General features: G+C 58.7%; 1 protein-coding gene across 2 annotated transcripts in view; it reads right to left on the bottom strand.

Moving 5' to 3' along the window:
- Positions 1-15,729, bottom strand: part of EZR (ezrin) — a 45,965-nt gene that overhangs the window by 6,468 nt on the left and 23,768 nt on the right. For both annotated transcript variants that reach the window (XM_080663326.1, XM_080663325.1), the window contains exons 4-8: positions 12,595-12,690; positions 11,465-11,739; positions 10,770-10,853; positions 9,605-9,751; positions 2,219-2,315 (exon numbers count right to left, since the gene is read on the bottom strand). In XM_080663326.1, coding sequence (XP_080519452.1) covers positions 2,219-2,315; positions 9,605-9,751; positions 10,770-10,853; positions 11,465-11,739; positions 12,595-12,690 — 699 coding nt within the window. The remainder of the gene's footprint in view (positions 1-2,218; positions 2,316-9,604; positions 9,752-10,769; positions 10,854-11,464; positions 11,740-12,594; positions 12,691-15,729) is intronic.

Genomic DNA, 15,729 nt, shown 5'->3' with positions numbered 1-15,729 from the left:
AACCCAAAGGTCACCTTGAAAAGGGTCAGGGAATGAGCAGGGGAACTCCTAGGCGCACCCCCGCTGGGCCCCATCCAGGGCTCCCTGCTCAGGGCGGGAGTGGGGGCAAAGGTCACGGTGAAAGGGGGTGAGCACAGAGCAGGGTCCGGTCGAACGTCTTTTTCGCTTCTTAGACGTTTCAGAGCGGTTCAGGTCCGCTGCCGGCCAGCCCCTGCCTTTGCCAGGAGCCACGGGGAGGCTCGCAGGCTCAGCCTCCCAGGACTGGGCAGGCTGAAGAGGGGTGGTTACGGCCCAGCCTGCGCGTGCGCGTGGCAGGAGCAGCCAGCCTTCGGAAGGACGGGCTGGGCATGGAGCAGCGGAGCAGCGGCCCGGGTGGGGGAGGGGAGGCAGCCCTGCCTCGCCAGTCAACCCGCCTCTGGGATTTCCTTTTCTCTCTTCTAGGGGAAAACTCAAACGCGGAAATCTGGGTCCCTCGCCAGCTCCTCACGTCACCCCCCACGGCAGCGGGAGCCTGAGCCCAGGCCGCCTCCCCCCGGGGCCTTCGCGACCCAACCCCCTGGAGGCCCACCGCCCGCTCCTGTCTCCTCTGCACAGCAATGTCCCGCCTGCGATGGACCCAGAGCCGCTTTGCAAGCGCCCGCCAGCAGCACGGCCTCCCCCGAGTGGAGACTTCACGAGGGCGGGCCCGTCCTGCCACCCGGGGCACACCGCCCGGCACGGTGCCCAGCACGTGGGGCAACCAGGAGCGCTCCCCTCAGGCTCCCTAAGGGGTGCTCACCCAGAACTACTGGATAGGAGAGCGCACGCAGGACTGCCGGCTGCCTCACCAGCTGCAGCAGAACGGCCTGCTTGGCGTTCATGAGGAGGAACCAGCCCTAAGCAGTGCAGTCCGAGCTCCTGCTTCTGTCCGTTACGTTAAAGAAAAAGCTTCTGAAAAGTTGGCAACATCTCCCTGAGCAGCGGGCAGCGCCCAGACGCCAGGTGCTCTCGCCCCCCTGCCCGCCGTCTCCCGCCCGGGAAGGTGAGTGCATGGCGCCCGCCGCACTGCTGCCCACCTGAGCTGTGGGCCTGGCCTGAGTCTGCGTGGAACTGTATGCCACGTTTAAGGAACTGGCCGCCGCCCGTGGGGCAGCAGCGAGCGCTTGCCAGCAGCAGGCAGTGTCTTCAACAACAAAGGAAACACGCTCACAGGCCAGGCCCCTGGCTCTCCTGGGGGGGGGGGGGGGGCGGGACAGTACCGCCAAGCTGTCCGCGTGGGTCACCCGCAGGCCCACGCCCCGGACAGCGCCCGGACGTCCAGCCTGGCCACAGCCCGTCGACCTCTAAGCCCAACACCGTAACCAAGGGGCACAATTATAGGAGCCGCAGTCCCTCCCGGCTGTAATTCTGGTACCGTGCGGAGCAGACTAAGGAGGGAACAGAACTTCAAGGGGCAGTTTTTTTAAGAACCGGATTTCTGACTAGAAAACAAACCCCTCACCACCTCACTGCACTAGTGGCACGTGTGTCCTTTCTGAGCAAGGAAAGGCTGAACGTCAGGAGGGTAAGTAATAAAACCAAAGTGAATGTTCATAATGCACCGTCTGCGGCTCTTGGTTAACTTTCAGCATCCTCCAAATTCCAGCTCGCTCCCCGGGGACACTGCCACCACCCCGGCCTCATGTGGCCCCCCGGCCCCGTGCCGCCACCACCCCGGCCCCGTGCCGTGCCGCCGGAAAGAGACCCACAGCTGCTGAGGCCGGGAGGCGCCGATGGACTGTGGGACCAGCAGTGCCCTGGGTGCAGGTCTGACTTTTCCTGCGGGGACCCGAGATGCTGCCAGGAGCCCCCGCACCCCAGGTGCGCGGTCCTAGGGGCCCGGCTGCTTTTCCCCGTGAACACGCAGTTTCCCGAGCCCAGAAAGGCCTCGCTTTCGGCAGAGGTCAACGGCACAGGATGGCTCTGTTCTTCTAAGGAATGAAGACGCCTGACAACTCAGGTGCCAGTCAGCGCGGCAGACACCTGGCCTCCACAAGAACCTCCACTGCCAAGGTCGGTCCCGTGCCCCAAGAGGCCCTTGACCCTCAGTGTGACCTGCCGGCAACTCCCCTACACACACAACACTTGTGAGCATCACCGGCTCCTTGTCACCGAGGAGAGGAATCGGATTTATCCTGGAAACACGCTTGGCTGCAGGAATGCAAACCAGTAACCCCGTGCAGACGCCACGTGGACTTACAGGCGCCTTCTTGTCGATGGGCTTGATGACAAACTTCTTGTCGTTGAAAGAGATGTTCCTGATCTCACTCCACGGGAAGCCAATCTTTGGGGTCAACCTGAGGTTAAGAAAGGTCAGACGTTAGCTGTGCCCGGATTGACTACGAGGCATTTGCAAATCTATCCTTAGCTTTCTGCGTTCAAGTTTAACAAGTACAAGGCTCCCCAGGAAGCGTAACAGAACACACCTCACTCCCGAGTGCTCCCGCATCCTCGGAGGCAGGCAGCTGTCTGTAAGGCACAAGCTTAGGAAACCCATCTCGCTGCGTCTAGTCACCCGGGCTCGTGACCTCGAGGTCAACTTTGATGTCCAGCCCGCACGACCCTGCACCCTTGTTTGAAATGTCTCTCACCACCATCTTTTGCAACCCACCCTCACGTCAGCACCCTAATCCCGCCCTTCCCGTGGCGACCGCCTAACCAAGGTCCTCGGGGCCGGGACCTGATCTACGTCAGCCGGCTGGTCCGATCGGTGTTCCTTCCAATCGTTCCCTCTTCCAAAATGTCAGCACGGCAGCTTCCTGCTGCCCAGGTGAGACCGGCGCGAGGAGGGAGCCCTGGGAGGTGCGGAGGGTCCAGGACTGGGTCCCTCGCCAGCTCCTCACGTCGACCCCCTCCTCCCCCCACGGCAAGAGGATCTACAAGAGGAAAGCCAGAGCCCTGCACTTAGCAGCCCGGCTTCCTGGTCCCCCCAGCTCTCCACACAGGGTTTCCCGGAGGCTCCTGGAAGGGCTCTCTCCTCTCTCCCCGCAGCCCGGACCTGCACCACAGGCCGCCCACTTCCTCTCCTCACGTCTTCCCCGTCAGCCATCCGTCTCTTACGTGCACACACTCCTCTCTTCTCCATGATTTAAATCACCGCATCGTCACTGAGCTCTCTGGAGACCAGGAGGCAAAGAGCACGCCTTACGTGTCCCCGAGCTGTGCCGAGGGGCTGCTCGCTCAGGAGGCGGCCTTGGATGGGTCAGGCCCACCATTTGCGCGTGGACTTCGCCTGGATGGTCCAGCCGGTGCTGCCGGGGCGCGGAAGGCCTGTCCTGTCCTGGGGTCTCCCTTCCTCCAGGTCGGTTAGGGTTTGCCTCACACACTCAGGTGCTCGCGTGCTGGGCACACGTTCACACCTGCCGCACCGTCCTGAGGAGCCGGGGCGCGGTGCGGGTGCTGCTCTCCTGGCTCAGTGGTGCCTGTTCCTTCCCGGGTCACCTCCACATTCTGACCGCACCAACCCACACCCCTAACGAAAGCCCCACACGGTCCTACGTGGTCACTGCAGTCCATACCGGCCGAGACCGGCTTTTTAACAGCAACCCGGGACGTTTATCATGATTTTCAAGTGCACATGCTCTCCTCACCTCCTGATGCCACCCTATCCCTGCAGCACGTCACCACGGCTACCCTTTTGGAAGTAACACAGACCCTAAGCCCCCACTCAGATACTGCCATCAGAACCAGTCTTTTCCGAGATGCATAACAATCCCCACTTGCTAGAAGAAACGAGCAGGGGTGGACGGAATTCTGCCTCCAACACGTTTAAATAAAAACTAGTGGGCAGCGTAGGTCTTGCTATGGCAACAAAGCCAGGTCAAGGCAGTGCATGCCCGTGTGTGTGTGTGTGTGTGGCGGGGGGGGGGGAGGGGTCTGAATGCCGAGAGGGCATCTAAGCCCGGCAGCTGGCGCTTTGGGACACAGCGGTCACACACACCCGGGGGAGGGGTCAGGGCACTGCCAGGCGGTGGCTTCAGGTGCCAAACCGTCTCAGTGCACGTGCTTTTCCGGGGCCTGTCCGACAGGGGCACCGAAGCCCACGAAGCACATCCGGCCCGCGTGCTCCCCAGCACTCCAACCAACACGCAGGGCGCTGGCATTCCAGCCTCACACACGGGACAGGTCCTGTTGAGGTGGTTTTGTTTTAGGTCCAGGGGGCCTGGGAAGGCACTCAGGAGGTCACGGGGTCCTGCCCCGACTCCCACCTGTGTCCTCACACGCAAAGGCCGCACGAGTGACATCGGGAAGTTTCCTCCAAAACACGAGAGCAATCACTGCAACAGAGGAGCTCGGTGGCTGCTGCTCGCCTCCCAGCCACACGGCACCACTGAGGGTCAGAGGTCAACCGCGAGCGAAGGCCGGACAGGCATCTCTCCTGCAAGGCTGTCACTATGGCCTCTCTGGCGCGTCTGGAAAGTTGGTCTCTTTAAGACTCTGGCCCTAACCGGTGTGGCTCAGTGGATAGAGCATCGGCCTGCGGACTGAACGGTCCCAGGTTCGATTCCCGTCAAGGGCATGTACCTTGGTGGCGGGCACATCCCCAGTAGGGGGTGTGCAGGAGGCAGCTGATCGATGTTTCTCTCTCATTGATGTTTCTAACTCTCTATCCCTCTCCCTTCCTCTCTGTAAAAAATCAATAAAATATATTTTTAAAAAAATACTCTGGAAGCTCGTGTAACAATTGACAGCCATTCATCAGCGTGACTGCAGTGTCAAAAGACGAGGACCAAACAAGAAAGTGATGACTCAATCGGAGTGAAGAACCGCCTGTCCTGCCTGACCATAAAGACTGAAGCCCACAAGGATTTCTTTCTCTCTCTCTTTTTTTAAAGAGTTCACACACAGGACATGAACAGACAAGGACCCATAGATTTCTAAAGGATTTATATTGTGAGCCTGCTCTTGCTTAGGCCACACATTAAAAAAAAAAAAGTGATATTCTTGAATAACAGGGACCAGAGCTCTTCCGAGAAAAAGCTGATTCCAGGCCGGGAGGGAAAGTGCAAGACGATCCTGGAATGTTGTGAAGTGAAAAGGAAGAAGGTGCTCAAAAGCCACGGGTCCAAACAACAGTATTGGGCTAGAGCCCACGGCACCAGGGACTACTAAACCAAGAAATGGAGGAGAGAAATCGTCTCCTTCCATTAGCATCCCAGCTAAAGTGTAAAACAAACCATTTCCTTAAACCAACATTTCTCAAATACCAGTCTTCACTGTTTCATGCAAGACCCGCCAAGGGATGCTAGAAGGCAAGGTGGTGAGAAGCGGGGCATTTATAATTTCAGCGAATCCCCCGAATGCCCTCGTCGGTGGACGGGGAGGCAGTACAGTGGAGGAGCTCAGCAGGCACCACCTTGGCCAGGACCCAGGTGAGCAGCACCCGTAAAGCCTCCTGGAGGCACCTGCCACCACGCAGGCCTCGGCGGGCACGCAGGACAGACAGCACAGCACGTCCGAGGGGTCCTTGCCAAAAGTGCCAAAGTCACCCTGCCGGCGTGGCTGTGACTGAGCGTTGACCTATGAACCAGGAGGTCACAGTTCGATTCCCGGTCAGGGCACATGCCTGGGTTGTGGGCTCGATCCCCAGTGGGGCCAATCAAGGATTCTTTCTCATCATTGATATTTCTCTCTCCCCTCCCCCTCTCCCTCTGAAATAAAAAATGTATATATTTTTAAAAGTACCAAACATGAGAAAAAAAGACCCAAGTTGAGGAGCTTTCTACTAAGTTAATGGTCAGTACTTTTCCAAAGTGTGACGTGGGTGCCTGCCAGGCTTCTCCTTGCAAGGTGTCACAACGGACAGACAGACAGACAGACAGACCCCACTGTCCCGGATGGAAGGAGGCTGGGCAGGTGTGCCCACTAAATGCAAGGCCTGTTCCAGGGGCACCCTGGGGCAGGACGTTCGAGGACAGTCGGCTGTGGCGGGGGATGCCCACAGGTGGCCAGGTCTCCCCTGGGCGCCGGCTCCCCGTGTGACACCTGGACGGGCACATCCGGGGCAGCTGGGAGAGGGCACAAGGTTCTGAAACCTTTCAAAAATCTGAAATGACTTCAAAATGAATTAAAGAATTTTAATTCAAAACATGCCAGAAGGTGATGACACGTTCTACACCTTGACAGGAGGTGGGTTTTTACAGGCACCTGTCTGAACTCAGCACATGGACACGCAGGAGTGTGCATTTCATTAAGTTTTACATCAAACGAAACCAAACACACTGCGCCTAGTGAGCCAGGGGCACGTGCGGGAGGTGTGCCTGGGAGAGGCCCGGGCACTGCGGCGGGAGGACAAGGCAGGCGGGAGCCGCTGCAGGACGCGGCGTTTGCTGTGAAACCTCCCTGCTTCGCAGTGTTTGAAATTTTTCATTTAACAGTGTAAGAACGGTCTGGGCGGTGGGCCGGGCTGGAGATCACCGTGTCCCACAGACCGAAGGGCCAGTGCTTGGCCAGAGGCAGGGCTGGGGCAGATAAGAGGGCTGGAACGGCCTGCACGTTCACAGTGGAGAGAGGACGCACTAGCATGGCCTGGCCTCCCTGCGCCTGGAGGGGCCGCTCCCCCACCTCCCACCCCACAGCCTGCGGCGGGGCCAGGCTTACCGGCTCCTGGGGGGCGGGCAGGTGCCTAACCAGCCCAAACTCTCTGTCAAGCCTGAGGCAAACTCCGAAATTTCCCACTTGGGGACGTCTAACTGGGGTCCTGGCCATAGCAAACTTCTGTAAGAGACTAAGTGACGGGGAAAACCACCTGTTCCAGGTTCAAGTTGGGGTTCCGGAGACCAGGAGAGAATGGCCTGGCACCTGGGTCCCCGCACGTCTGGTAAAACAAACGCACGGTCAGCACAACTGCCTGGTGCCTCCTCCCTTTCCCTGAGCACAACACCTGAGGCACCCCGTTCCCAGCCAGAATGAACATACCCTGCCAACTGAGTGCAATTCTGGAAAGTGGGAATTATGTCGTTAAAGCAGCTGGTTTGAAACATCCTTCCGGAAGTGAGTGAAACGGAATGGAAATCAGAACGTCTGGCTGACAGCCCTGAGTGAGGAACCGAAGGGAAAGGACCCTTGGCTCTTGTCTCAGTCCCTTCCCACATCCTCTCGTTGAAAGGGTTAATGGGGGAGCCGGAGCCACGCCCGAGAGCACCCTCACCCTCCCTCCTGGACTACGTCCCTCCTGGACTACGGCACGGACTGGCCCTGCGGGAGGGAGAGGTGCTGCGAGGACTGAAGAACTGGGGGCAGGATCAGGTTCCTCTCGTTCTTTGTCTCGTTCTGTTGTGTTGTTCCTGGTCTGGATGCCAGGCAGAATTATAACAGCTCATCTGAACTCTCTGTTCCCAGGCTGATAACGCTTTTCAGGGAAGGGCCTGGGTCTGCCAATCCCTCCCTCCCGGCGGGCTCCTGCCCTGACCTTTGGGTTCACAGCGAGAAAGACAAGTGCTTCAGTCCTGCGTGCTCCCACCTAACGTCATGTATACGATGAGAAAGGGACCCAGGAGGCATTTCCCAACCGGAGCATCCTAACCCTAACCCTCACCCAACCCTGCACTAACCCTAACCCTCACCCAACCCTGCACTCCTAACCCTAACCCAACCCTGCACTGCTAACCCTAACCCTCACCCAACCCTGCACTCCTAACCCTAACCAGACGCTGCACTAACCCTAACCCAACCCTGCACTGCTAACCCTAACCCAATCCTGTACTGCTAACCCTAACCCTAACCCTAACCCTAACCAGACCCTGCACTGCTCGTCTGCAAGGGCACCAAGTCCCCGTGAACACAGCCAGGAGTTGCCTTCAGACCGAGCCACAGCCCCTGGCTCACCATGGACACCGCGTTGTCCATTTCTGTTTAAAAGGAGAAGCGGGGCCTATTGATTGAGCGAAGACCTGCTTGTTTTCCTAACTGCAGGGGGATGCCTTCCAGGAGGGGAGGCAGGACGTGAGGCTGTGCTCCCCCGCGTTGTCTTGGGGGAGAGGGCCCCTTTGAGAGGGTGGCCAGTGTCACTGCTCACTGCGGGGAGGGGGGCAGGAATAGGCCTGAAGGAGCACACGGCTCGTTTTACTTGAAAAATGCACATTTGTGCGGTGGGGTAGCCACAGGCTGTTCACCAAGTTCCTGCCTATGGCTGTTCCTTGCAGCTGGAAAAACCTGTTTGGACAGCCCTGGCCGAGGCTACCTTACAAAACCTGGTCATTCAAGACAGTTCACAGAGGCAGCTTCCCACATGTGATCCACGAGGCCTCCGGGTTCTCGCTCGTGCTCCGCTCACAGGCGTGGCGTGCTGACCGCGACCGACCTCCAGTCCCCGCCCTCACCACCCTCGGAGGCGCACAGGGCCCATAACCCACTGCCAGGTTCTGGGAGGCTCCCGAGAGTCTCTGAAAGGCCTGTCACGTCACATGTGTGACGAGAACCTCCAGCACGGATCCCCGTGCGGCCCGAGCACGCCTCCACCCAATTCAGGCACAAGTGGAGGTTCAGGATCGGCTGCCCGGGTCCCTGCCCAAATCAGCAAGAACGCAGAGGCTGGGATTAGAGATGCTTTTGTGGTATCACTTGTCAAAAGCAGCACCACGCCCCTCAAGAATGCCAGAGAGGGGTCGTGGGGGATCTGGAGTGTGGGGGAGCTGAGGACATTAACCTCTAAGAACAGGTGGGGAGAGGGAGGCCCAGGTGGGCATGCGGGAGCCAGGACTTCGAGGAACAGCATGCGGCCAGGAGGGGCACCGCGTCAGTGGTCTAGTCTGGGCTCCGCGCTGGTCTCTCTGCCGCTCCGCCCCGCATGCTCGGAGGCAGGAACCCAGGCCAAAGGGCGTGGCTTGGCATAAAGGCCTGAGGACAGTCCCCGGGCACCCTCACCCTCAGCTCTGCAGCCTCGCTCTGCTGGGACCCCGCCCTGACGGCCGCTTGCATTCGGGAAGCTTCTGATGGGAAGAATCTAGAATTGAGACTTGTCCTCGGCTCAGGAGCCACCTCACTGAATCAGAATGGTGTTTTCTGTGTAGCTTCTCAGCAGGAAAAAGGCCTGTGTGCGCAGTGCGCGACCACAGGGATGGGCACAGGAAGTCAGGGGAGCCGACTCCTTAAGAACCCTCACCGGGCCGCTCCACACCCACCAGACCACACTCACCTCCCGGGGGCAGAGGGCCTGGTGGACTGTGTACATAAAGGCTACTGTTTACAGCCCCGAGGTCCCCGTCAGCCCTACCAATACTCCCCGTTGGATGAGCACAAACCTCCAAGCCGCCAGGCCGCCTGGGAGGTGGCTCTGGGTGGGCCGGCACCCCAGGCGTGGGAGCACCTCGGTGGGAGTGGGGGTGAGGTCACAGACCTCCGTGGTCTCCCCGCTGGACCCTAAGCACATGCAACAGGTGCCGGTAAAAAGGTCGCAGAGACCGGAGAGCAATGACGCACACTCCGAGGCGACCGCCACAGCCGCAAGCCCTCCAGACCCACACCCCCGGGCCAGTCGGCTGCCCGCAAACACTTTAAACACAGCCCGCATGCATAATCCCCAGGTCCTCCACTGTCTCCAGGCCCATTCCCCACCAGCTAAAGATCATTGTAAAGTTCAACTCACTTATCATCTTTCTCATAAATATTCAGTCCCAGGGCATCCACTCCAAGCCACAGGTCTGTTCCTTTCTTATTTTTTATCTCAAAATAGTTGATCCCGTACATTTCCAGGTCCTGGGCGATCTTCAGGTACTCCAGCATGGCACTGTCTCTAGTTGGGGGGACAGACACGCGCCATGGTTAGTGGGGATGTCCTGGGCGGCCTGAGGCGCGGGCAGGTCGCGTGGACGGCCAACAGCCACACGCTCCAGGGGCTGGCCCGCTGCCGCCCACGCCGTGCCTCGGCGGCCCCCGCACTGACCGCCGGCATCCCCCACACCCTGAAGGAACTGACGGACGCACGCTGGCTTCTCTGGGCAGATTCTCCCGTTTTACTGCCGGGGTCCCGCTTCTCTCGCCTGCGGGGCTTCGGGGCTCCACCGTTCGCCTCACTAGCGGCCACGGCGTAGGCTTCGAGTTACTTCCCTCCAGGGAAGCAGCGTGGCTCGGACAGGAAGCTCTAAGGCAGGGGTCCTCACACTTTTTAAACAGGGGCCAGTTCACGGTCCCTCAGACCCTTGGAGGGCCGGACTATAGTTTAAAAAAAAAACTATGAACAAATTCCTATGTGCACTGCGGGCCCGGGACGCGTCGGCTGCTAAGCAGGACAGGCAGCGGCACCCGGCGGGCCGGATACATGTCCTCGGCGGGCCGCATGTGGCCCGTGGGCCGTAGTTTGAGGACCCCTGCTCTAAGGACACGTTTGTGAAGCCCAAACTACAAATGGTCTTCTGAGCCGGGGACCACGCGGCCCATGCCCGAGACGAGGATTCTGGGACAGCAGAGACGGGCCATTTCTCACGCTTAACAGCAAGTGTTTCTGGCTTGGGCCAGCTGTTGCACTCACACTTCTGAAGGCAGTCGCCTCACGGACAACAGGAACTAGCCCTCTGTGACAGAGGAAGACAGAGTCTGGTGCTTAGGAACAGCGCCCGCCCCCTTGACGAAAGGGTCTTTTAGACACGAGAGAGGGCTTAGGGCTTGAAGGCTTCAACTAACCTGCCGCCGCCTGACCCAGGCCAGAGCACCGCTGTTAAGGAAACCTCACGGGAGCTGGCTGTCACCCCCCTGGGACGGGCCCTCGCTGGAGCACATGCGGACAACAGGCCGGAGGCAGCCCCCACACTCACTTGAGCATCCCGCGGTGCTCCGCGTGCCACACCTGGATCCGGTCCTCCCACTGGTCCCTGGTGAGCTTGTGCTGGTCCATGACTCTGGAGGGCCGAGAGAGAAGGCACCACACCGTCACCCCAGAGGGCTGGGCTGAGAGGTGAGTGACACTCTGTCCCTCTGTCCCCCTCGTGCAAACCTTCACTTTTTCTTCAGATAAAATCTCCACCAAGTGCCTTTGTTTCTACTTCCTAACGTGCCCGTCTACTTAGGACGAACTAAAATCTGACTATTTACTCTGGAACGAGACAAACTCAGTCCTGCTAGGAAAAAATTTAAAGGGCATTTTATTGTAAGAAGCCTTTTTTGCCCAAAGGGGTCACTTATGTGATCATCAGTGACTAAAAACAGACTTAACGGGGGCCAAACTATTACACACCAGGAGGAGTGAGGCAGTCAGGCTATGAAAAGTATGATTCCTCTGTAACACCCTCAAATAACACGGCCGGCCACAGCCCCACGAGGACCGGTCCCCTCCCTGCTGTTGCTCAGCACCTGCTGTTCGGGGATCACCGCGCCTCAGGGTGCCACGGTGCAAGGCCAGTGCCTGGGACAGCCGGGCATGCGACCGCCACATGCCAGCGAGGCACGGCCCTCGACGATGTCCCTGTGCTTCTGCTGCTTCACCTCTGCCCGCCCAGGCCTGGCCGCTCACCTCTGGGGGATCAGCCGCTCGGAGCTGAGGTACCCAGCCTTGTGCATTTCTTTGTTGTAGTCCCCAAACTTGGCCTGCACGGCGTAGGAGCCGAGGAGCACCGCGGTCTCCGGAGGGCAGTAGATCTCATCGCTCAGAATGCCCTCCTTCACTTGGAGGAAGAAAAGCTTCTGCGTGATGTCCTGGATGAGCTCCTCAGACACGTCTTCGGGGAAGAACTTGGCCCTGAACTTGAACTGCAGGGGATTCTCCTTCCTGACCTCCTGGGCCGACACCTGGACAGCAGAAGCCGAACGCTTACAGCGCGCTCAGGAGAGAGAGCCCTGCCCCCCCAGCACAGGCTGCCACCCACCGCTCAGGGGGCCCTGCAGGCCAGTTTCAAAGACACTGTTTATTCTGAAAGTCACCTTTTACATTTAAGACCCAAAAAGGCCATTTTAAAAAGTCCCACTACACACCCTCCCTTCGCGGGAAGCTTAGCGCCAGCCTGGGTTCTTCTGGGGACGGGGCGATGGAGAACGCCAGTTTGGAAACACCTCTCCATGAGCCTGGAACCTGGAGTCCGGCCACGTGGCCAGCCCAGCCCTGGACCACGGAGCTCACTTCTAATAATTCCTCACGCCCCTCCTCCTCCACCGTTCCCACCGCCCCCGGCTGCCATGGAATTCGGGAGGAGAGCAGGGTTTGGAAAAGGGACATTTTCCAAACTGTTTGCAGAAAACACATTTTGCTTCTTGCTGTTCTTTATAATTGTTACTGGAATTATCCCGTCTTTAGAGTTGGGAGATAATCTGTCACAGGCTCCAACAAAGCAGTAACAGGTTCTTGCAAAACAGTGGGCGATTCATGGTTTAGAAGATTAATAATCGCACTGAGAAAACAACACCAAGGTAGCTAAACACTAAGAATTAGTCATCACACGCTCAGTGAGTGAGCCGTGAGGGGAAATGCCAGGATCCGATTTCCAGCCCCTATCCCCGTTTACTGGAAACCTGCCACCTTTTTGTCTGTAAAAACTTCTACACAAATAAAAAGGAACAAAACAAAGTCAGAGTAAAGTGCTGCAGCTTCAATGCCAACGAGGAGGACCAACACCCAGTCAACAGCACAAACAGTTCACTTTGATTTACCTTTTTATCAAGTTTCAACCAGGTAGGAAATCCCTTATTATCTACATACTGGAGGCCGAAGTACCACACTTCCCGGAGGCCGATGGTCTTCACCACCTGCGAGAGAGGGGGGAGGGAGCGACAGCCATGAGAAACGGGGTCACGGTGCAGGGAGCCAGGCGCCGGCTGCCTGGTCACACTGAGCCAGCCAACACAGGCTATTACATCACCCCAGAGCCGTGAACCATTTATTTTTAATATCAATTGGAGCTGATTCTGGGTTTACATTAAATCTTACAAAATCTTAAGACCTTATAAAATCTCACTCCTACTCCTCAACTCCATCATGCGTTCCCGAGTCACTGCTGAGTGACAGCGAGCACAGGGCACACCAGTTCAGCGTGTGCCACAGGTGTGCCTGCACCGGCCAGGGGTGCCCATGGGGAAGGAGCAGAACGTTGCCGGCGTCAGGCAGAGGCGCACTTGGCTCTCCTCTGGCTGCCCTGCCTCTCAGCCAGCTGGCCCAGGACCCTGCGTCCAGGAACAGGGAGCCAGCAGCCGGGGAAAGACAGAAGGCAGATAGATGGTGGCACACTTCCAGGGAGGGGGCGGGAGTCTCGGCTTCACACAGGCCCAGAAAGTTCATATTCTGACACAGAGAGGTAGACTTCACCCCTCGGTCACAGCGAGGCTTTCACTGGGAAGTTCTCCACGTTCCTAGGAAAACCTCTCCTGTGGTCCCTGCCAGCTGGTGATCCGGGTCTCGGAATCGAAGTGCAGCTGCGGGCACGTGTGGACCACCATCAAGGCCAGTCCCAGAGCTGTGCTGATGGTTCTGAAGCCCATGACGTACAATGTTAGGCCTCCGAAGAGAAAGGCCCTCACCTATCCTTCACGTACATCTTCTGTCACATTTAGGGGGAAAGACTGCGCGCGCTAGCGATGAGGAACCAGGGATCTGGAGCGCTCGCTTAAATCACGTCGGAAATGCCACGAACACTCCTTCCCGAGCCTGCTTCCTGCCTGGGGGACAGAGGCCTGCGGGAGCTCCAGGAGCCTGTGCGTTACCCGCCCAGGACTGCCCTGCTCATCTGCGCCCACTACTCCCCCAAAATGAGCGGAGGGTGAGAGGAAAGGAAGTCCGACCCTCACACAGCGCTCGCCTCCCCAGTCTCTTGTGAAGCCTGATGTCTTGTTTTCACGGCAGCCAAGGGCAGAGAAAGTCGATTCAGGACCAGAGTTTCTATGCCCAAAGCCACCGATTTCTTGTTCCTGCCAACGTCCACCTCCGCATTTGGATGTAAGACCTGCCCGGCCTTCCCAGCAATCACCCTCTCTCCATCCGGTCTCTCCCTTCACCCCCCACCGCAGCCCTGGCCTGGCCCTCCCCCCGCCCCATCAGCCCCTGCGGGTGCTCACGGCCACAGCTCAGAGTCCTCTTTGCCTGGCAGACGTGCCAGCCCCTTCCCGCAGCATCACAGACTCTGGAACCCCCGGCAACGTTGCGCTCCTTCCCCAGGGGCACCCCTGGCAGGTGCAGGCACACCTGTGGCACACGCTGAACTGGTGTGCCCTGTGCTCGCTGTCACTCAGAGCCCGGACTTCACGCTCTTGGTGAAAAAGCCTGGGGCCGACTCTGCCACGTGGCTTATGACGTGAACCTCCCACAGGTTCCGGGAAAACTCCCCTCTCCGTGTTTCCCAGCCCTACTTCTATCCTGACGGCGTCCCCAAAGTGACAAAATACACCGAGTGGCCAGATGATGGTGATCTCTGAACGCATAGTAATCGGGCCACTCAGTGTATATCCTATATAATAAAAGGCTGATATGCAAATTGTCCCCTGACCAGGAGTTCGACCAGCAGGCAGGCCGGCCAACCGCCCATGTCCCCTCCCCCTGGCCAGGCTGCGTTCAGAGATCATAATAATCTGGCCACTCGGTGTAGACTCAGAGGACCTTCCTTTCTGCAGTCCACCCTAATAACCACCCTACGCCCGCCCTGCGGGGGACACCCGACATCCCTAGAGAAACGCACTTCACTATCCCCCAGTGTCCTCAGCCTAGCCCAGGCTGACCCCGCTGGGGAGGGAACAGGAGCAGGCCTAGTCCTTTATCTCGGCCCGGGTGGCGTTGTAAGTGGCAGGGGTTTGGAAAGGAAAAGGCAGGGATGTGTCTATTTCACTCCATCTTAAGCAGCAGCTGAAAAACACTCCTGATGATGGGGACATTGGGCACACAGTCACACAGAAAAACTCTGTCCTCGCCCCTCGGGACGCCAGCGGTGGGCAAGTGCCCCGGCTTGTCAGGGGACCTGCCTCCTGCGTGGCTGCTGACCTGTGACACGCTCGTCAAGCCAGAGCCCTGGACTGGGGCCAGGGGCTGCCGGTTACTGCAGAGACTTCACGGGGTAGAGAGGAGGGTCGGGCTAACTCACCGCCTCGTCTGCCTTCCTAACACAGAGCTTCCAGCTCTGCTTTAAAAATAAATGCTGAGGTCAGCCTGGCACTCACTAAAGGCAAGGACTGTCAGTGACTGAGGGACATGGTGGCTGAAGGCACAGCTAACACAGCACCCGGGCCTCCTCCCCCGTCTGCAACCCTGGAGCTCAGCTAGCTCCATGGAACGGCTTCAAGATTCCCTTTCAAGCGAAACCTTTAGAATTTCACCCTAAGTCCAGCCCCACCCAGCGCAGTAACTGTCTTGATCCTTGCTGGGCAAGGCAGCACCGGGAGAGCTGAGGTGTGTCCCCACCCCTGCAGGCACCGGCAGGCCTGTCACCCTGAGACCCCTGGGGCTGCTGCAGGGGGGGCCCAGCGCAGGAACGGGCGATGAGAGGATGTCCCATCCAGCAGCGGGGCGTCACTGCAGATTCTAGATTTGCTAAAATCTTACCCACAGGTCTCCCCATCGGTACCCACTCCACTTCCCGGGTTAGCGCTGGGATGGAGGACATGGCTTTCCTCCCACTGGGGCCTCAGAAAGGCAAGCACAGCTCAAGGGCGTGCATACACACCGGCCTGTTGCCCACTGGACCCTCGGCCCGGGGCAGCCCTCCCTCAGCCCAGAAGGAAGACCTTGCTCTCTAAGGCACTGTCCCAGGCCGGAGGGATCGCAGGTGCTCGGCGTTCCCATGAAAACACCCCACATTCACCTTG

Source organism: Plecotus auritus (genome assembly GCF_963455305.1).
Source record: "Plecotus auritus genome assembly, chromosome: 4".
NCBI lineage: Eukaryota > Metazoa > Chordata > Mammalia > Chiroptera > Vespertilionidae > Plecotus > Plecotus auritus.
The sequence above is the reverse complement of the archived record's forward strand: the minus strand, read 5'-3'. Positions and strand labels throughout refer to the sequence as shown.